Source organism: Rattus rattus, chromosome 3 (assembly GCF_011064425.1).
Source record: "Rattus rattus isolate New Zealand chromosome 3, Rrattus_CSIRO_v1, whole genome shotgun sequence".
Taxonomy (NCBI): Eukaryota; Metazoa; Chordata; class Mammalia; order Rodentia; family Muridae; genus Rattus; species Rattus rattus.
In genome coordinates, this window is record NC_046156.1 from 15,325,482 (window position 1) to 15,348,262 (window position 22,781).

The window sequence follows — 22,781 nt, forward strand, 5'->3', positions numbered from 1 at the left end:
TGATTTAAAGCACCTCTTTATTATAGATGGGTAAACGTGGTTTGCCGAGGTTAACAGGATGCTTGTAATGGGTGAGCAACAGGCTCTCCACACAGCACGAGACATAAACTCTTTTTCTTTACTATTGAGCTAACATTGTTCCGTGACAACAAGGAAAGACTGAATGGGCTTAGTTTAGCTTTAGTGGAAAAAGATCCCCTCATGTACGACGTTGCTTTAAAGACTGTAAAATTCTTTTGAACACTAACATTATATTTCAGAGCAGTGAAAGAAAAAAAAAACCATTGGGTACTACAAAGCAAGAATTTTCTACAAAGCATAAATACAACATTTCATAATTTAGAACAGCAGCAATTTTCAAAGGATTGGCTGAATTAAAACTTTACACAATATTTATATATATATATATACACAAAATATCATTCCAGATGATCTTGGAGTATAAAAACAGTATATCACAAACACCAGTTTCTAATCCATACCCACCACTGGATATAAGTGGCCTAAAGTACTTTTTACAGCAATTTAAAGAAGAAAAACAACAAGAAAAGCCCCAGCTCTCTTGTGTATACACACGAGTTACAGCATGCTGGCCTTGATTCCGTGTGCACAGAGAGAGTTTTAGAATCAAACAAGGACCTTGCATAAATAACTTTACTTGTTATTAAGCATGACACCAAACAAGTGGAAATAAGTATTAACAATTAAGACATATTTTGATGTAACCAGTACATACACTCTTAATATCGGAGATGAAGAAAGAAATAAAATAGTCCTATGACAGCCACAGCACCCTGTTTTGGGAAACAGCACCAAGCAACACCAAAAAGGAAACACGAAAGAGGTAGTGTGCACCGCTAAGATTTTATCTGCCCATGGGGGACCTGAACACAGCTTAGTGTTTGGGACGAGAAGGTGCCGAAGACTGTGGCTTGCAAGCTTTAGACAGAAACATCCCACGTTTGGAGCACTATCCAGTACTGCTCCATGGTGGCCTGCAGCTCCAGCTGTCTGATGGGACGAAAGCACAGGAAACCCTCAAGAAATCCGAGTCTATACAACTTCAGTTCTAGGGAATTCTTTACGAAAACTCAGATCAATAAAAAAAAAATTAAGAGAATTAAATACATTATCAGTTATAGTCCTTTAAAAATGCCGTTTCTCCTTAGGAGGAAATTGTTTCTTCCTGAGATTTCTTAAGATTTAACCCCTGTCTTTTTTTTTCTCCTCCCCCACATTTCACAATGACGTACCTTTCTGTCTACATGTTCCTCTCTGCAATTACCTGACCAACAGCATGGCCTCCGGGCTGACCCGGGAGGCCTTAGAGAAAGCACACAGAACTGCTTTCGATGTAGTGCTTTTGCTCGGTTCTGAGATGAGGAAGGTTTTGCACTTCGGTCACAGGAAGCTGATTAGGATTCTGGGTGTGGAAGAGGAACTTCGCCTTGTGCCAGCTGCCATCCTGAATCTGTAAAAGACCAACATGCTTTCCTGTGTAACTGCTTTTCCAAGGAAGGAGTCCAAGGCAGAGCTCAACAAACAACACCCTTCATAGACAGTGGGGATTCCTTTCATATGCAGAGACACAGTGATGCCCGCCCTTGGGGTGCATGCGGGAGTCTCTGCAGCTGGGGAAGGGAACACAAGCCTGAAACCTGCTTGAGGCCAGTGTGGGTCTATGAAGACTCATTGAGAAAGAGAGGGGGGAGAGGGAGAGAGGGAGAGAGGGAGAGAAGAAGGGGGAGAGAGGAGAAAGGAGAGAGGAGAGAGAGAGAGAGAGAGAGACAGAGACAGAGAGATAGAGAGACAGAGAGACACACAGAGAGAGACAGAGAGAGACAGAGACACAGAAAGACACAGAGAGAGAGACAGAGGGAGAAAGAGACAGAGGGAGAGTCAGAGAGATGGGGATAGAGAGAGACAGAGAGAGAGACGGAGAGAGACGGAGAGACAGAGGGAGAGACAGAGGGAGAGAGACAGAGAGATGGGGGTGGAGAGAGAGAGACAGAGAGAGGGAGAGAGAGAGACAGAGAGAGGGAGAGAGAGAGACAGAGAGAGGGAGAGACAGAGGAGAGAGACAGAGAGATGGGGTGGAGAGAGAGAGGGACAGGGGGAAGAGAGAGAAGAGAGAGAGAGAGAGAGAGAGAGAGAGACAGAGAGACAGAGACAGAGAGAGAGGAGAGAGAGAGCTAAAGAGAATAGAAAACATTAGAACAATGCTAAATACATAGTAATTCTAGTCATCAAAACACTGGAAGTCTAGGTTACTCCTTTTTCTTATTTCCTCCCTGTCCCATATCTTCTTCCCCTCCCTCTCTCTCCACCCACACCACACTAGAGATTAAATCTAAGTTCTTCCACTTGCCAGCAAGCATTCTATCATTGGGCTACACCTTGAGACCCTTTATGTCTTGATCAGACGAATATGCTACCTGCTATGCTAACACAGCACATTTTTTTTTCTTTTTAATTCGTAAAGACAAGGTAATAAACTGCTCAGGCTGGCTTTGAACATATGGTCCTCCAGCTTCAGTCTCCTGAGTGGCTGTAGGTACAGACCTGTACGACCAGACCCATTGTGGTAGTGTTAATTGTCAACAGAACCAGGAATCATCTGGCAGACTGGCCTCCGATCATGTTAGTAGGGCATTATCTGTATTACGTTGAGTCAGGAAGACCTGCCCACAGTGGGTGGCAGTATTTCCTAGACAGGGGATCCCTGACTATGTATGACAGAAAGCCAGCTGAGCACTAGCATGTGTGTTCCCTGGTACTGTGACTACATGTGAGCAGCTCTGACCCAAATCAACCTTTTCTTCTCTTAAGTTGCTTGTGCCCGAGGGTTTTACTACGGCATCAGGAAAAGGAGCGAAGACACCAGGCTTTCTTTCTCTGCAATAGCACTGTCTTCTGAGTTTTGCTGCCAGAAGCTAATGCCAGCCTCTGCCTCTGGTGTCTGCAGATCACTGTAGCAGACAGGAGTTAAAAGTCTGCAGGATTCCCAATAGGGTTCTGACCCATCTGTTCCTTTTTCGTGTGTGTGTGTGTGTGTGTGTGTGTGTGTGTGTGTGTGTGTGTGTGTGTGTGTGTGTGTGAAGTCAGTGGAAAACCAATGAGAGAGTTCTGTCCTTCTGCCACATGGGTCCCAATGATTAAAATTGGGTCCTCAAGTTTGGCAGCAGAACTTTAACCACTAAGCCTTCCTGCTAGCTCCCTCTCCCTGTTTTTCTTCAGGGTGGTCACTTTCCTTGAGTAAAGGAGGACTGATTATCACAGTCATTATCTATAGGTAGCAGATAACTAGGATTGCCTCAGTTAGAAGCAGTTAAAGGATAATCATATCGATTTGTTTTGAGTTCCCTTCCCCTTTCCAAATCCCGGACTTCCTATTTGTACAGCTTTCTTCTTTGTTCTTCCAAAGCCTTCTGCCTCTCCCATTGCTGCAGCTTCTGCTGTTTATGATAAATGATATGGCCAAAAGCTGTCATGAAATGTTCTGTGTTAAATATTCAACACAAGGGAGCAGAGAAACCCAGTTGCCTAAGTTTCGGAAGGTTTTTAGTCAGAAGCCAATTTACTTGCTCACAGTCTTGTCATGGTCTGAATTTTAAAATCAGAAGGGTCTTTAGTGATTAGTTAAGCTAATATTTTCATGTCAAAGCCAAGACCATTGACGTTGACCAGTAAGTTATTTGTCTGATGTCCTAAGGTTGCCATGATAACCAGACCTAAAACTTGGAAAGACTGTGAGATGCATTCACTAACCTGTCAAGCAGGACACTGAACATGCTTCTGCCCATTAGGCATAATTGAATGAACTGTCACTTCTAATTTTATGACAGGTTGGGAAGTATAAAGGTGACTAACTTAGTTCTGACGTCTGAAGTAAATAGCTTAGCAACCTGACTGGGAAGAAGAGACATAAATAAGTAATGCAAAAAGACCATCTATGGTCAGGGTAAGACACGGCCCACAGAGAGCCCGCAGACAGTAAGGGCGAAATACATTGTGCAGCCAGAGAGTGTATAGTAAGAGAAAGATCTAGTACACAGACTGTGCGTACAGTAAGGGCAAGATACATGGTGCAGAAAGGATGTGTAGACTAGATTCTTTATTGCTAGAGAAATCAGGAAATGTTTTTTATGACATTCAGAATTTAGCTAGGTCTTAAAGAATGCCAGAAACTTCCAGATGGTGAGAGAAGTGGAGAAGGGCACTGCAGAGAAAACACGACATCACCGGAACGTAAGGTCACAACAACAAATGCACCAAGTATAGGTGCGAGGTAATTGGTTGTGACGTCAGCCTAGCACAGGGCTGGGAACACCCCCTGGAAAGTGGCAGGAGACATTGAGGCAATGAGACTTTCCCTCACATCTTGTTTATCTAGGAGATGTCTCATGTAGTCATGCAGCCCAGGCTGGCCTTGAATGCCTAATCCTCCTGTCTCCACATCGTAACTGCTGGGCTTATAGTGTATCCTACCAAGCCTGCCTTGGACTGATGTTTCTTTACAAACATAAAGATTAATAAAATGGTCTGTGTACTAGATGGCCAATTACAATGTAAAAATCAATAAACAGTAGGATCTGTTGTTGTTGGTATGGTGATAAGTAGATGAGTTTGGCCATGGAAGACAGTAGCAGCCAATGAAAGCCCAACCCAGGAAGTAGGCCTGACTGCGGTTGAGCTCAGATTGCACCTCAGAGATGCTGACGAACACTGAATGTTTAGGGGGAGGAGTAAAAGTTGCAATGTATTTGTTGGGGATGCTGCCCTTTTCAAAGAAAAGAGAACCGAGCGATCCACGTTTGCCCGTTTACCTATGAAAGGACATGTTATGAAGGGATGGTCTCCAAGGAAGGGCAAGAGATGTTAAATCTTGGGCCGAATTATATATCAGGGCAGGAAATGAAGCTACTTAAATTAATTAATGAAATAAAGAGCACATATATACAGTTAAATTTGCCACAGTATCTATTGCTTCATTTCTTTTTTTTTAATTGTTTCGTTTCAATAGAAAAACACCGAGAGCTAGAGTCAAACATCAAAAGGGCCAGTCAGTCCACAACCTTATTCATCTTTGTTTGTGTAAGAATTAGTAAAATCAAATAGAGTGACAATTCTATGACTTGTCTCCCCCACGCATCAATAAGATCTAGGGCTCAAAAACATGAAGTAACTATATTTATGTGCGTGCCATATCAGTCAGCTGACCAGGCGATCTCTAGTCTGTCTGTTCGTCTATCCAGATGCAATTATTTTATCCGAGGAGTAACATCTACACATCAACGTTCGCTTTACATGTAAGAATCCACGAGCAGGGGTTGGAGAGATCGTCCATCAGTCACGAGCACAGATTGCTCTTGCAGGGTTTGGCTTCCAGCTCCCACACCAGACAGATCACAATCGCCTATAGCTACAGCTCCAGGGGATCTGACACTCTCTCTTAGCTTCCACGGGTACTCGTATACACAAGCACACAAAGATATGCACACATACACACAGTTAAACGAGGGGCTGGTGAGGCTGCTAGGTAGTGGAGAACACTTGCACTTTTTGCAGAGGATGTTGGTTTGGTTCCTAGCACCCACATGGTGGCTCGCGGCCATCTGTAACACCAGTTCCGGGTGATCCAGTGCTCACTCTGACTTCTGAAGGCACCAAGCATACATATGGCGCACATACATACATAAAGGCAAAACATTCGTGCACATAAAAAGGAGCTTAAAAATAAAATAAATCTTTAAAAAGGCACATTAAAAATCCATGAATAAGCTGGGCATAGTAGCACTTGGGAGATAGAGGCAGGGCAGATGGATCTCTGTGAGTTCAAGGCCAACCTGGGATATATAAAAGGCTCAAGGGTATCCATCGAAAGACCCTGTTTCAGAAACTGAAACAAGAATCCATGACTATCTATTAACATAACAAAATATGACTATCTATGCATCTAGGTATCAATCTATCATCTATCTATCTATCTATCTATCTATCTATCTATCTATCTATCTATCTATCTATCTATCATCTATCTCTCTGAGATATCTATGTATAAATTATGTATATATAAATATGTATATACATGTGTAAGCAACATGTATATATATGTTTATACATATACATATACTTAACATACACATATATACATATGTACACATATATATGATGATTGCTTATGGAAACATAGGTATGACAGGGACTTTACAAGGGCATTCTCCTGAAGTTTCAGTTTGTAAGGAAAGCCCTCCCCTCTTCATTTTAAGCCACATTTCTCAAAGTGCCGTTCTCTTACCTTGCAGTCATCTGAGAGGACTTGAGGTTCAAGTAGAGTGTTTTCTTCAAAAATCTGACCATTCCATCCTTTGAAACTAATAGGCAACTCTGGACCATCCGCCAGCGTGCCGGTCCGCCTTGGGGTGTTTAGACAGTGAAGGGTGATGATGTGGGTGGCTTCTGAGCTCAGCAAGTGAAGAAAGTTCATCTGTACTTTGCCGACTCCAAACTCCAACTAGGTCACAGAAACAAGAGTGGAGTCAGAAAACACGGCGATCTAGAAACATCTGATATAGGGAGACTTGCGGAAGGGCCTGAGAAATTTGGAATTTGCATGCCAATAGATGATGTACTGTCCGGCAAAGGTTTAATCGCTGGCTTCTGGTGGAGGAGTGAAGACCTGTGTGATTCTTTCTGGTTATCAGGGTGGAAACACTGTCAAGTCAGGCTACCAAGGTGATGGCAGTGGGCACGGACCAGGAAAGGATATTGACGAGAGGTTCTTGTGAGTCTGTATGAACCATAGCATATTGTTAGGCTACTGTATATAATAAATTAATTTTACAGTGTTCCCCAAAACAGTAATAACTGCTACTTGCTTGGCAATCATGCTTTAGTATGTCTTCATGAGACTCTTCACTTGAAATTAGCTCGATGTGAGTTTCAAAAGATACGATACAGCTTTGGGAAAAGTGATTTGGTTGAGTAAGTTTATTTATTTATATATTTTTTTTTGCCAAAATCTTAAAGTAGTTGCAAACAGTATGTCCAAAAGAAATGTTTACTAAGGGGAAAATGCATTAATGAAGCTTAATGAATAACACGAATGGTACAGGGAAAAATAGGAGACAGTCTGACTGCCGAGTCCCACATCTGGAAAGAGAGGTAAATGTTTCCTTAGCCCTACACATTACCACCATCACCACCATCACCATCATTACCAGAATCACTATCACTGTCAGCATAATAGCCATCACCATCACCACCATTATCATCATCACCATCACCACCACCACCACCACCACCATCATCATCACCACTACCACCACGTGAGACTTCTTCAAGGAAGGTTACAGGTTCAATGTGAGTTGAAGTAGATGCTACTAAGGAATTTTTAATTCATCTACAAATGGAAAGTTAGGAAAATATCAGTTAGGAGCCAATGATGCTAGAAGATAGTAAAGCAACTACAATGAGAGAGAAAATCCCAACAAGAGGCTCAGCTCAGCGGTAGAGCGCTTGCTTAGTAGCCTGTTAGCCTTACACTTGAACCCTAGGACCACAAGCACCAGAAAAGGAAAACCAATGTCAAAACAGAAATCATAATAAAAGCAAATCAAAACAAGATATCAAAGAAAAACTCTAGGAAGAGAGGAAGTAAATGAAAAAATTAAGGTATCAGGACCAAAGCATGGGAGGGTGCTCCTTAGGAAAGTTTAAGTAATCGATTTTGCTTTTAAGATCCAGGTCAGGCAGGTGTAGAAAACCAGCCTTGCTCAGCCGTGGTCGCCTGTTGGTTACGTGGGGGTGTGGCACCCACCTGACAGGGATGTAAAGAGGTTAAGCTTGGTAGGTTTTATAACTATTGAAGCCTGATCAAGCAGTCAACAATTATGTTTTTTCAAAACCTTGACTGTAACTCTCTTGTAATGTGTTTATTAATATTGTTTTGGCTCTGGTATTAGCAGTTTTATTCTTTAACATAAAAGTTCTCATGCCAAAACCACAAAGCCAAACCAAAACAAAAAGAAAACAACTGTCATAGTTTGAATATGCTTAGCCCAGGGAGTGGCACTATTTGGAGGTGTGGTCCTGTTAGAGGTGTGTCACTGTGGGTGTGGGCTTTAGGACCCTTATCCTAGCTGCCTGGAAGCCAGTATTCTGCTAGCAGCCTTCAGATGAAGATGTAGAACTCTCAGCTCCTCCTGCACCATGGCTGCCTGGATGCTGCCATGCTCCTGTCTTGATGATGATGGACTGAACCGCTGAACCTGTAAGCCAGCCCCAATTAAATGTTGTCCTTATAAGAGTTGCATTGGTCATGGTATCTGTTCACAGCAGTAAAACCCTAACTGAGACAGTGACAAAGCCCTGTACCCCAGAGTGCAGCAAGCCCTTCGGTAGCTTGTCATTTTGTCTCCAGAGTGTTCTCCAGCACACATTCCTGTCTGCTGCTCTTCCTATCACCTATCACTAGGGCAATCATTCAGTTGTGGGACCAGATATCACATTGTTCTTCACTGTTCCTCTCTCACTTGTTCAGCATTTCCCTTCTTTTATCTCTTGTCCACAAAAATCTGTATGAAAATCCTCAGGCAACTTCTGAAACCTTGAGGGCAAGGGTGTGGACATGTATATTTTACAGAGAACTAGTGTGTCTCTAGTTAGGAGAACATGAATCCTCTGGGGACAGAGCAGTGCTCTTTCTTCTATTCTTAGGAACAGCGGTGAATGACGACTGAGATTTCATACTCCAAAGCCATGCTCAGCAAAAGGAGGAACTACACAGAAACCAACTGTGGACTGTGCCTTTCAGTCTTCTAAAGATGGATGGAACACACGATAGGCATATGTGTTAGCTCTTTGCCAACACATGAGAAAACGCTCTAAGCTGGTCTAATCAGAAAAAGAAAGAATTACAATTTTGATTTCAAGGTGTTATAAATAGAGCTGGGCTTTGGGTTTTTTAATGATACTTGTAACTGTTACTGTGGCATGAAACAAACCCACATTCATTCTTCAGAGCACATTTTCAGAATGAATCTTGAAACTTAAAAATAGTATCCAGTGAATGTTTACAGGAGATTTTTTTTAAATGCTAATCATCGGGACGCAGCAAGCTTTTGTAGCAAGGTTTCTTTACTGATGATACAATTTTCAACAAAGTCGTAGTTGTGGCTGTGGACTGTTGATCAGCACAGGTGCAGCTGGCTGGAGACTAAGGTCTGTGTGGGTTTAAACAACGCTGTGCTGCACACACTTTAGGGAGCACACCATGCCCAATCGATCATGAAACACACAATCAAACTGTCAAGATACATGACAATTATTCTCTTTTTAGAACTGGAGATGTGGCTCAATGGAGAACAACAATTGATGCAGAGATCTGGGTTCAATTCCCAGAACCCAGATGGTGGCTCACAACCATTCCTAACACCAGTTCCAGGGGATCTGATATCCTCTTCTCACCCCTCCAAGGACCAAGCATGGACACGTCACACACACATATGTATGCAGGCAGACATTTCTATGTATAACAAAAATAAATCTTTAAAATATTTTTAACAATGAAAATATTTCTCACATGTGATAGAGAATGGTGAAGGGCGACCTTTAAGTTTCAGTCTTAAATTAAAGCAGCAATTATAGGATGGCATTAAAAAGGTTCCTGTAAAATACACGGGTAAAATACACAAGCACATGTTCTAAAATTCAGTACACACCTTTGTCACAGAAACAGGAGATACACATGTCTGGCCTCCAGCACTGAAGTTGCAGAAAACCTCAAAGGCATCTGAAGAGCATCCAAGATTTGGGTCAATCCAGTATTTTCCTGTTAGTTTGTAACAAAACACAAAATTATCTCAATCTCATACTAAATGGTATGAACTTGCATATTGTCACATCTATGAATAAAATCTCCTGGAAAGAAGCTCTGTCTGCAGGGATTGATTGACTGACTAGCATTTCAGTACTGGGGAGAGACTGGAATGTTTCAGGTCCAGGTGCTAATCTCCTGCTCTTGGGCTAGCTCTAGTCTCCCCAGAACAGCCATTCCTTGTCCCCCACTATGTCTGGACTAATGCCCTGTGACTGACAGATAGACGCCCTTTAGAATCCACCGACTTAGCAGACCATTAGCTTCCACCAACCCAGGAGGTAAGAATGCTACCCCACAGCAGCCGGAGCCTGCAGAAAAGCTCTCCCGTCTCACACTGCCCTCCTCTATGATGCACGCACCAGTGCACTGTACGCTTGCCTCCGTTTATGACTTTCTTTGTCATGGAAAACTAGAAAAGTTCATAAAACTTTATAAAACTGCTCCCACACTGGAACACTGAATCTGGGGTAACACCTAAGTCTGTGTTCCTCGGCCATGACCACTCAAAACGGCCCCAGAACAATCTACCTCTTATTCCCTTTAAGTTGAAAGAGGTGGATTTTACATGGACACATGTCGACACATTTTGACACCTCTATTAACATACATAGCCAATTGTAAACGCCGACATTTAGTGAGTGAATATGTGGGTATAGAAAGCTATACCCACATAGAAAGTGTTACCCAGAACTGTATTTTCAAGCACCTACCAATCTGAAAGACATTTTGTAACGTTAGTCAAAATGACAGACAGGCTGAGAAGGTGTCCGTGAAGGCGTGCCCGTGAGGTGGGCGGCTCAGGAGTGCTGAGCTTGCTGCCCCTGGGAGTCACAGGGTGGAAGGAAGTTGCTCATCGTATCTTCTAGATTGTCCCCCTATTGCTGTGTGAGCTATTTTCGTCTAAATAAAACATCAACCTTATGTTGTCTGTGTGGTGCCATGCTTTGAACTCAGGCAGCAGGTCGCACAACGGTGATGGGATAGGAGTTTCATGATAACATGATCATTGGTTTATCTTACGTCTATTTTAGGCGTCTTATGTCTCTTTTGACCCTAAAGGTTCCAATACAAACTTTGGTTCTGCCCTGGGGGCATTGCGTCTCCTTTTAGCTCTTTCATTCCAGTTCTGCCCTGGCCTCCGAGTGCTGGACATGGGAAGGTGTCGCTCCGGCTGCTACAATTCAGACCATCCTCCCTATGCATGCTCTCCCTTAAAACAGTCCGTGTCGAAATGATCACCATCTCGTATCATCCATTATCGTCTCTCGGGGCCACTACTCATACAACTTCATTCTTGGTATTTTGTTTTAACCCGTGTAAACACTTGGCCATTCTATTCTGTTCCTGACACTCCAATGTCATTACTCCAACCATTAATGTCCGAGGCTGTCCACCATAACCTGCTCTCCAATTGAACCCTCTTAGCCACTTCAGATCTCTGCTTTTCCTGCTTATACTTTCTTATTCTTCAATCAACAGTTTTTCTTTTTCTATTCCATCAGGACCAACTCCCTGTGATGTCATCAGTTCTTAAAGTCTTTTCGTCACTTCTTTTTTTTTTTTTTTTGCCCAAGGTTCAGAGTCCTTTGCTCCATTGAAGGCCACTCCTTAGGTAAATTCTGAACTCTCATGTCGCATTGCCTCACTGTATCTGTCCTATAAATCCAATCATAAACAAGATTCACTTTTCTGACTAATCTGTGAAAAGCAAAACTGGACTGGCTGGACTCAACTTCACTGAAAATGTTCTGGAAATTAAGGTTTTAGTAAAACAAAAAGATATAATATTTATTGTACAGGTTTTCGCAGACTAAACAAAAATGAAAAAGGAAATGAAATAATTTTTGGCAGTTAGTGTTTGTCTTGAGTGGTGACTGATCCTCTGGGTTTAAAATGTTTCCTTAACGATTTTCTCTAAACCCACTTTTATACACCTGACCAACGTACTTGAGGGAATGATAAACCACTCTGATTTGGTATTCGCCAATTCTAGTTGAAGTGTATTTATTTTTTTTCTTTTTTTTTTTTTTTTTTTTTTTTTTTCAGAGCTGGGGACCAACCTAGGGCTTTTAGCGCTTGCTAGGGCAAGCGCTCTACACTGAGCTAAATCCCCAACCCCTGAAGTGTATTTAAGTTCTGTTAAATGACATTTTTAGGGAGTGCTGTGGAATATGAAATAAAAAAAGTTGTGAACTTTGATGGTCTTGAATTAGCAAGGGCTCTAGTGGATTCTTGTCTACTACCCCTAACGTTGCACTTCCCTGTTTTGATTTAAATATGATGTACACTTTTGCAAATACGACGTGTGAACAAAGCACGGGGAGGTGGTATTTTCACAAGTTCCTTGAAGACCGTTTCAGTCTTGGTGAATTTATGGTGGGTCTTGCTGATGTTTGATCAGAATGACAGAGATGAGAAGTGAGAGCATTACAGATCCCGAATGTTTGGAAAGGACTCAATTGGACTTGGGACTCTGACTGGAAGGACTCACCGTCTGAAACCTCATACTGACAGCTTAGCAAATCCTTGCAGATCCGTGCTGGGTTTTCTCGTGTGCCAAGAGGATTCTTGATGCTGCTCAGGAGACTGCTAAGGTAGGCCAGGGTTTTGGAAATCTCTGTACCACGGCTGAGGAAGGTCACTTCAGTGTTCTGGTAACTCTGCCAAGTTAGCATAAGAATCAGATAAGCAAGCAAACCCCAATGACGACCTGGGCAAAGCAGAATGAGATTGTGGGTCTAATTGCGTTTAGGGGGCTTGGAACAGAAAGGAGAGGACATATTTTTATAGCTAACCATGTACATCAACTTATTCATCCTGAATCCTGATCAGAGGTCAAAGTTTAGTTTGTAAGCTGACAAGAGACTTAAAGAATTATTATGCCTACTGAATCATGCTTTTAAAACTCCACATCAAACAACTAGAGTTTTAAATTTTAGACTTTACTTAAAAATGTTGCAAGTAAAAAAAAATCACACTGAAATTAACCAGAACCAAAGACTATTTAAGGTAATGATTCCCTATATGGTTGGAACAACATCTCCAGAACAGTGTCTCCTGTACAGTTAGAACAGCGTCTCCTGTGTGGTTAGAACAGCACCTCCTCTATGGTTAGAACTGCATCTCCTGTGTGGTTAGAACAGCATCTCCTGTGTGGTTAGAACAGCATCTCCTGTATGGTTAGAACAGCATCTCCTGTATGGTTAGAACAGCATCTCCTGTATGGTTAGAACAGCTGTATGGTTAGAACAGCATCTCCTGTATGGTTAGAACAGCATCTCCTGTATGGTTAGAACAGCATCTCCTGTATGGTTAGAACAGCGTCTCCTGTATGGTTAGAACAGCATCTCCTGTATGGTTAGAACAGCATCTCCTGTGTGGTTAGAACAGCGTCTCCTGTATGGTTAGAATAGCATCTCCTGTATGGTTAGAACAGTGACTCCTGTGTGGTTAGACCAGCATCTCCATATGGTTAGAACAGTGTCTCCTGTAGGGTTAGAACAGTATCTCCTGTGTGGTTAGAACAGCATCTCCTGTATGATTAGAACAGCTGCTCTGAGGGGGTGGACCATCACATTGGAGTTTATGCATTTACTATCAAATACATTTTATGTACTTATCCGCCAGCCAAAACAAAAACCCACAACAGAAGGAGAACTAGAAAAGCAATTAGCTTTGCATCCTCGCTCATAAGCTGTGTCCTCCATGTGCCTGGAGACTTCCTCATGCTCTAACATTAGGCTTCTTGACTTCTCTTTTCTACGTTATACTGTATGCACATGCGCACTTGTTTGCAGATAAACATAGACAATTGACCAGATTCAGCAAAAAGGGAGAAGAGCTTTTATCTCCTCTCTGAGACCAAATGGTTAAGTAATCACGGCGAAGCCAACTACAAGGGGCTTGGTTAACTTTACTTACTACGCCCCCAAACAGTAGCAAATACCTGACAATAAGTCCTTTAAAATGTATTTTTTTGTTTCAATATTTTTCTCATGAAACACCCTGTACACATATTTCGGTTTTATGATACTTGAAAATAGTTCCAGATTTTCTGTTTTAAATATAATCTTTGAGATAATGCCGAATTTTGACTTTCAAAAAAAAAAATCCCTCTGTTTGATTTGAATAGCGAAACTGCCAATATAAATAGAACTGGATATGTCACCTCCATCTGCTGGGCAGAATTTGATTCTATCAGAGCTCCAATAGCAGCATTGATATCCATTTGTCTCTGTGTAAAAAAAAAGAAATACGATTGAGGTAGGCATCATAAAATCAAGGCAGTGTTCTGAGGAGCTCTGTTCAGTTTGTTCTGGGAGCCTTGCTGTGAAATGTACTAGGTTGATCTGAATGGAATCTGCAACTCGTGATGACAGATCTTGCAAGTAAGACTCAGCTATCTCATACGAAAGACAGGATGCTGGCTCCATCCAGATCCCACAGGTCTCACTCAAACAGGACTCGGTCTAGAGCTTACCAAGGTAAGCTGTTTGTCCCCGCCGCAGGAAAACATGCGCACATCATTACTTCAATGGAAGAAGAATGAAACACGATCCCCCTCACGCAATAAATTGTCCACTGAAGAACAAATAAGTGTAGTAATTTTTTAACAGTTCTATTCTTGGAAGGAAAGTAGACTAAAATACTACTGTCCTGAGGTAGTTGCCGCAACAGGAGAATCTGATACTTCTGTGGTCTTAAAAAACAGTTTCTGAAGTTGGAAAATGTACTATTAGTCCCAAAAGAAATAACACAGCACAAACTCAATATGCTTCTGCACTTAATAAAAAAAAAGATATTTTAGGAGAAAAACTTAGCACAACCATTTGTAATAGTCTTTCTGTAATTTTATACACATACACACACACACACTCACACACACACACACACACACACACACACACACACACACACGGAAGAAGAATGAAACACAATCCCCTCGCACAATAAAGGTCCTGGGAGTGAGCTGAGGCATCTGATTTAGCTCAGAATGACCATGATGCCGAGGTATCCTTCTTGCATGCCCGTAGGATAGACGCTCTTTATCAACAGTTCATTCTCAAGCCATGGTTAGCAAGCAGAAGAGTCATTTAAGATGATGGAACAATCAATAAAAACTACTTTTTCCACTCGTCTTCACATGTGGTTTTCATATTGGAAAATAATTCACTTGTTCCGCATACACGGATCTCCAAACACGACGGCAGCGATTGAGGAGAACGTGCTAAGCAGGGAAGGAAGTTGTTCTCCTGGAGGCTAACCTTAGAGGGGAGACAAGCACAGATCAAGTGATCTAAAGCCACACAAGGATAAGTGGGCCATGTGCGATGAAAGAAAAGTTCATGGGACTACGAGAGAAAGTGCGTGTCAATACTGGGGTGTGCAAGACTTTGGTGAGGAAACATTGCCTTCGGATGGTACTGTCTGAGTGGATATAAGGAAGTTGGGTAGTGGCTAGACAAAGGGGAGGGCTTCTCAAGCGGAAGTAACAACTCTGGCTAAAGCCTATGGGTCATGACCTCTTTGAGGAGCAGGGAAGGTTAGACTAAGACTCTTCTGTAGATTAGCCAGTCCTAAAATCTTGCTATGTAACTCAGGATGTCTTTGAAGTCACTCTCCTGGCTCAGCAACTCCATTGCTAGGATTACAGGTGCATGCTGCCATGCTGGCTCCTGGCGTGTGATTAAAACTATTGACTAGAACACCTAGCCCAGTGGCTCCCCAACTCTTCAGAATCAGAATGCTCTTGGACTTTTTATATGACTGAGTGGGACTGGGGCTGTAATTCAGGGGTAACTCTCCAAACACAAAAGGCCATGGGTTCCATCCTCAGCACCCGAAGACACAAAACCCAACCAACCGAAAGTTTAACTGAGCACCTTCACTTGGAGACTTTCACTTGGATGAGTTAGAACTTTTGGTATTTCCAAAGTAGAAATACAAACGTAAAATTTAAAAAGACTTAATAATTGCTTAAAATAATAACACATCTATTGTATAATAAGGTCACTAAAATATTCCTATGTATTATTTTATAAATCAAATAAAGAACCCATAAGGGCAGTGCTACCCTTTGCTTTTGTATATCTTTACTGTTAGATTAATGATGGAAGGTAAGATGCTCACATAGTTTTGTGGTCAGTGGGTCAGTGGGTCAGAGGGTCAGTGTTTCCCAGTATCACTTTATTAATTACACTGGGATCATCAGAGCAGTCATTTCTCCTCTTATAACTCGGCACAGTTTACTTTTAGAAGGACGAATAAGACCCAGAGGGTTTATAAAGCCAAATTTATGATTTCAAATTTTGACAAAATAAACAGACTGCAGGATGTAATAGCCATAGGAAGAATTTTACTTCCCAGACCTTGTCTTTATTTGACCTTTCTGGTGGTTCCCAGGAAGATATCTAAGACCATCTTTATTTTACCTTATCCAGAGGTCATCCAGTACAACAAAAGGCTCTCAACAGGAGCGTTTTCCAAAAGCATATGCAGGGAGGTTTTTAACTTTATCTGAAGCAGTAGGGAATGAAGCAACCACTAAGGGAAACAGAAAGTTTCCACAGAAAAACTAGAGAGTGTCCTTAGAGACTATCAAAAGTCTGACCATATTCTAGAATCTAGAACTCCATGTGATGTTAGCACTACATATGTGTTCAGAGAGTCCTAAGAAGTGCTAAGCCCTCACCGTTGGCTGATCTCGAGGCTCCATGACAGCAGGTGTAATGATCAACTGCCTGGCTGAACATTGACATGGTACCACAATTACATACAGATCCCAGGAGCATAAAAGGTAGCCTGATCACCCCTGATGTCTAAGAAAACCTAGTAGGAAATCTCTAACAGAAATTAACTGTGCGTGGACCTGAGCAGACACATCAATATTCACACATAGCAAAGAATGTGGAGATTCATGATTCAGGAATGTCAACCAACATCAACGAAAAGCAACAAGAGTAAGTTGTGGTTGAGTGCAGGAATATGATTTCCAGAAGTGTGACACTGTAGAATCGGAAATGTCTCGTTTTTAACAAGGACACAGTTGCAGTTGGTCCTGTGTGTGTGAGGAATCTGTATCTTCAGGATCAACCCAAAGTATAAAAAAACTCTACCTGTACTGAATATTTATAAACTTTTCTGGTTATTATTACCTAAACAATAAACTGTAGCAAATAGTCTATTACATTGTATTTTTGTAAGTAATTTGGAGATGACATAAAGTTTACAGGAACATTTGCAGATAATTTAAACGTTGTAGGTCATATGCAAGCTATACCAATTTATATGAGGAACTCCAACATTTGTCATATTTGGGTATTGAAGGGAGTCTTTGATCAGTTTCCCCTGTGAATTCCAAAATATGACTATTACAAGACATGCAAGAAACAGGACCATATCATTATTCAGGGAAACAAGCAGTCAACAGAAACTCTCCGAGGAGCCAGCAAAATGGCTCAGAGAGTAAAAATGCCTGCCCCCAAGCATGATGACCTAAGTTCAATCCCCAGGACCCACGTGGTGGAGGGGAGAACTGGCTGCATAGGTTGTCCTCTGACCTCTGCAAGTGTAGACTGACAGGCATGCTCCACGTAAAATAAAATAACTAAAAAGTATCTGGGAGACAGCCCAGATTGTGTAAAACAAAGGCATGGACTTTGCTATTGTTGAAGAAAGAAACTGTTCCTAAGGGACTAAAGAATGATACACATGTCTTAGCAAGTAGAAGGTTCCAAAGTAGTTTCAATGTAACAGAAGCCACATAGAAAAGGACCAGGTAGAGACTATGGAGTTGAAGAATGTGGCTGAAATGAAAAGGCACTGGACAGACTCAGCAGTAGACTTGAGATGATCTAGTCTGAGTAGGAAGAAAAACATGGATGAAGATGAACAGAAACTCAGGGGTCTGATGGACCCTGTCAAGCAGACCAACCGGTATAATGAGAATGGAAAGAGAGAGGGAGGGGAGGGGCTAATACTTTAAATAATAGTTCCCGTCATGCCCAATTTGGTGAGAAACATTAATATGCATATCAAAGAACTCCATGAACTTCCCTTACCCTTAAGGTTTAAAATGGTGGGAAGTTGGGCAACAGGATCAGGAATCTGAGGTCAGCCTGGGCCACATAGTAAGTTATAGGAAACCTGAGCCATCTCAGGAGATCCTACCTCAACAAAACTAAAACAAAGGAAACCAACAAACAAACAGAATATTCAATAATATAGACAAAAAAGGATGCTAAAAGCAGAGACAGGAGAGGTTTATCACAACCAAGAGACACTCAGAGTAATAGATAATTTCTCTTAGAACCCACACCGTGTGAGAAGGCAGTGTGGCACCATTCAGTGTTGAAAGACAGGTGAAATGCTTAAACATGAAGGAAAATCAACACATTTTTCAGATAAACAAAAATCGAGATAATTTAATACTAGTTTGCCTTGGGTAGAAAAATTCTACTGAGGAGCTGGAGGAATGGATCAGTGGTTGAGAGTGCTTGTGGCTCTTACAGAGGACCAGAGTTCACCTTCCAGTACCCACACCAAGTGGCTAACTGCCATCTGTAACTCCAATTCCAAGGGATCTGGTGTCCTCTTCTTGCCTTTTCAGGCCATGGCACATATGTGTAGAGAAGGACATGGTAGCATGTTTCTATAATTATGATGTTCCTATAGGTCCTAGAGATGGAAAGGGAGAACAGCAGTATCCCTGGAAACATGTATGCCAGGTGCACACATCAGTGAACAACAAAAGACTGTCTCAAAAAAGTGAGAGGTAAGCATCAATACACATCGTCTGGCCGACACATGCACACCGTGAGCCTGTTTATACACTTGAATAAGCACACATGTACACACACACACACACACACACACACACACACACACACACCACATATATAAATTAAAAAATAACTCGAATTCATAGTAATAAATCAAGAGACTTGGTAAGAGTCACTTACAGGTAAATGTAAGAGTATAGAACTGAGAGTGGTTGCACATCCCTATAATCGCAGTACTGGGGAGGTTCAGGGCAGCTTGGAGAAAATATGGTGAGACCCTTTTCAACAACCAAAACAAGGGTAACATATTACTTTTCTCACCACTGTGTCTAGCCACCTGACAGAAACAACTTAAGGGAGGAAATATTTATTTTGGCTCATGGTTCGAATGGATACAGTCTATCACGATGGGGACAGCACAGCAGAGTTCATGGTGGCTCAAGTGTAGGACTGGAGCTGACTCCTTCCATCTCAGCAGACCAGGAACCAGGGAGTTTAGGGCAGAAATGGACATGGGCTACAATCTCCAAAGGCAGAACTCTGGTGACTCTCCTCTGTCAACCATATCTTCTCCAACTTCTGTCTTAGGGTTTTATTGCTGTGGAGACACTACGACCATGACAAGCTCTTAAAAGGAGAACATTTATAGGGGCTGACTTACAGTTCAGAGGATTATTCCATTATCAACATGGGGGAGAGTACGGTGGCACACAGGCAGACATGAGCTAGAGAGGTAGCTGAGAGTTCTGTATGTAGATTCAGAGCCAGTGACACACTTCCTCACACAAAGCCACACATACTCAAATAAGGACTACCCCTCCTAGTAGTGCCACTCCTTACAGGCCTATGGGGGCCATTTTCTTTTCAAACCACTCCAACCTACTGAAAGCAGTGCCACCAGTAGGAGCCATGACACATGAGTTGCTGTGAGCTACATTTCACACTTAAACCATACCGGTAGTCTAGACTTCAATTAGTCAAAGCAGTAAGCAAGAGCCAAGTAGAGTTGGGTGTTGGGGTGCACAACTGTAATCCCAGCATTGAAGAGGCCTGGGCAGTAGGATCAGGAGTCTGAAGCTAGTCTGGCTTACATAACGAGTTTCAGCCCTTGGTGAACTAAGACAAGCAAACACACACAAACAGAAAACCCAATAGCAATGACAAAGAAATCCCGAAGAACAAAATGGGAGTCTTAGAGTCACTTTCTGACTCCTAAGTGCACTCAGAGCCATTGCAGTCAAAACCATTCTCCATTCTTAGAAGACAGACACACGGATTAAATGAGTGGAAAGCAGAACCCAGAAACACGTCCCATCTGTGCTCAAAGTTTAGGCTAGAGTGCCAAGCCCATCCAACAAGAAAAGGAGAGCCTGTGACTAACAGATTGCCGTGGCCCAAGGTGTCCACATGCAAACAAGTCATGCCAGACCTCATATTCTACACACAGTTAACAAGTGCTCCCCGAGAAGGGGTCAATGACTTTAATATAAAAGCTAAAATTGGAAAACGCTCATGATGTTGTATTTGGTAGTGCAAGATTAAGAGGAGAAAATGGTAGACAGATTGTGCTGTCCGGAGAGTTAAAGAGACAGTGTATGGAATGAAGGAAATCATTTCAAATCACATCTCAGATACAGGGTTAGTATTTATAATCTATACAAAACTTTGACAACCAACTGATGTAAAGTCATGCCCTCCAGTTTTTAAAAACGGGTAAAAGACTTGAATGAAATGATTTTCAAAGAATGTGTACAAAGAGTTAACTGACACTTCTTTGTGGAAATGAAATTTAGATCCACAATGAAATACCTTCATAACCTTTAGGATGGTTGGTGTAAAAAAGAAAAAGCGGGGTGGGGTGGGACATAGCTTAGTGGTCAAGTAGTTGTCTATTATATGTGGGGTCTTGGGTTTAATCCTAAGTATTGCCCCAACTCCTCCAGAGATGGAGAGGGCACTCGTCTGGGTGTGGAGGGCTTGTAATCCTAGCACTTGGAAGGATGAAGAGGAGAGTGACTGAGAGCGTGAGGTCAGCCTAGGCTACACCGTGATTCTAGGTCATCCTGGGCTACCCAGCAAGATCCTGTCTCACAGTACCAAACCACTGGGACTGGCCTCCACAGCCCTAAAGTTTCATTGGTTATGGTTTTCTGTAGTAGTCTCTATCTGCAGCAAAGGACAGTTTTTTTTCTTTTTTCTTTTTTTCGGAGCTGGGGTCCGGATCCAGGGCCTTGCGCTTGCTAGGCAAGCGCTCTACCACTGAGCTAAATCCCCAACCCCAGGACAGTTTTTTGATGAGGGGTGAAGACTACACTTAACTGGGGGTATAAGGACAAATGGCTATAGGTTGTCGCTAGGAATTATATTGGTTTAGGAAATTAGTGGCTGTAGATTTTCTTCCAGTGTCCAATATCCAATAGCTATGCTTCCAATATCACACAGTACCCACTAGTGCTGAGCAGTTAGGTTTCCAGTACCAGGCATGGTCTCCGTCTGGCTGAGCAGGCCTTAACCCAGAAATCTCACTACCATGATGTCCCAAACATGAGCTTAACAAGGATGACACCAACCAACACAACCAAGTAGGCAGAGAAAAGCCCATGAGTTCTAATCCGTTCACAAAGAGATACAGGCAACAGAAGAATAGGGATAGGGACGGGTGGCATTTCTTGGGGAAGAAGACAGAGTTAGATTTTCTAGTGCCACACGGTCAGCCCTGAAAACATATGTACAAGTATATGACAGAACAAGTTATGTTTAGTAATATATATATTAAATATATAATACAATATATATTAAACTTATACTATAATCCTAAGTATTTATATAAGTTACATATATACTACTAAACTATATTACTATTTGTATCTATTACTAAACTATATTACTATATATTACTAAGCTGTATTAATATATATACATATGTAATGCATATATATACATATATATATATACTAAACATACAAATTACTATTATAAACAATCTGTTCTGTTCATATAACTCTACTTGTATGTATGTTTTCAGGGCTGACCATGTGGTACTACTAGACAACCTAATTCTGTGTTGAATTTTATATATATATATATATATATATATATATATATATATATATATATATTCTCTCTCTCTCTCTCTCTCTCTCTCTCTCACACACACACACACACAATGTATGCAACAGCAGTAAAAACTATGCATTTCGGGGTTGGGGATTTAGCTCAGTGGTAGAGCGCTTGCCTAGGAAGCACAAGGCCCTGGGTTTGATCCCCAGTTCCAAAAAAAAAAAGAACCAAAAAACAAAAAACAAAAAACTAAAAACTATGCATTTCAAGGAGAGTGGGAGAGGCATATGGGAGAGTTTGTGGGGAGGAAAAAGAAAGGGAAAATGTAATTATAAACTCAAAAATAAAAACCAAGCCAAACCAAAAGCCCAGTGCTTAAAAGGAAGTGGGCAGATGCTGTTTATCTCACCATGGCGGTCCCTCCAAAGTTTATAGGATGACCGTGTGATTGAACAATTTCACTAGCAGCTATGCACCCAATGTGTCAGAAACTGGGGCTCAGGTATTTATATACCTGTGCTCATAGTGTTATTATTCAAAAGGCCCAAAAGATGGCTGCCATGTAGGCATTCATCTTGATAAACCAAACCAAATGTTGTATAAATTTAATGGAATATAATTTAGGCCTACATAATGAAATTCTGACATTTGCTTATGACAAGGAATACTACGAGAGTAACTCAACCACAGAAGAGCAAATGTCACATGATTAACTCGTATGAAATACCTACTAGCCAAGTTCACTGAGATAGGAGAATGGTGGTTGCCAGGGTCTTGAGAGAAGGAAAACTGGGACTTACTTGGTTTGAAGACAGAGTTTTAGCTTGGGAAGATGAGAAAGGGTCTGGAACCCGATGGTGATACCGGTTGCAAAACTGTAGATATTAGCAATGCCAGAAGTACATCTATATGTGCTTAAAATGGCAATTTTCAGATTACATATACTGAGCCAAAATGTGCTATGTACATATGCTGATCATTCAGCAGAGTTTGGATCTGGATAGTGACTCAGAGGTCCACATATGAAAGACTTGGCCATTTTACCAAAAGCGATCTACAGA

The 22,781-nt window shown here is 41.7% G+C and overlaps 1 protein-coding gene across 1 annotated transcript in view; it reads right to left on the bottom strand.

The window, feature by feature from the left end:
* The window catches only part of Col24a1 (collagen type XXIV alpha 1 chain), a 255,521-nt gene continuing 232,740 nt past the window's right edge, over positions 1-22,781 (bottom strand). The window contains 5 exon segments of the mRNA XM_032897221.1: positions 1-1,471; positions 6,299-6,514; positions 9,723-9,832; positions 12,372-12,540; positions 14,049-14,114. Of these exon segments, the coding sequence (XP_032753112.1) occupies positions 1,325-1,471; positions 6,299-6,514; positions 9,723-9,832; positions 12,372-12,540; positions 14,049-14,114 (708 nt within the window). The 3' untranslated portion in view covers positions 1-1,324.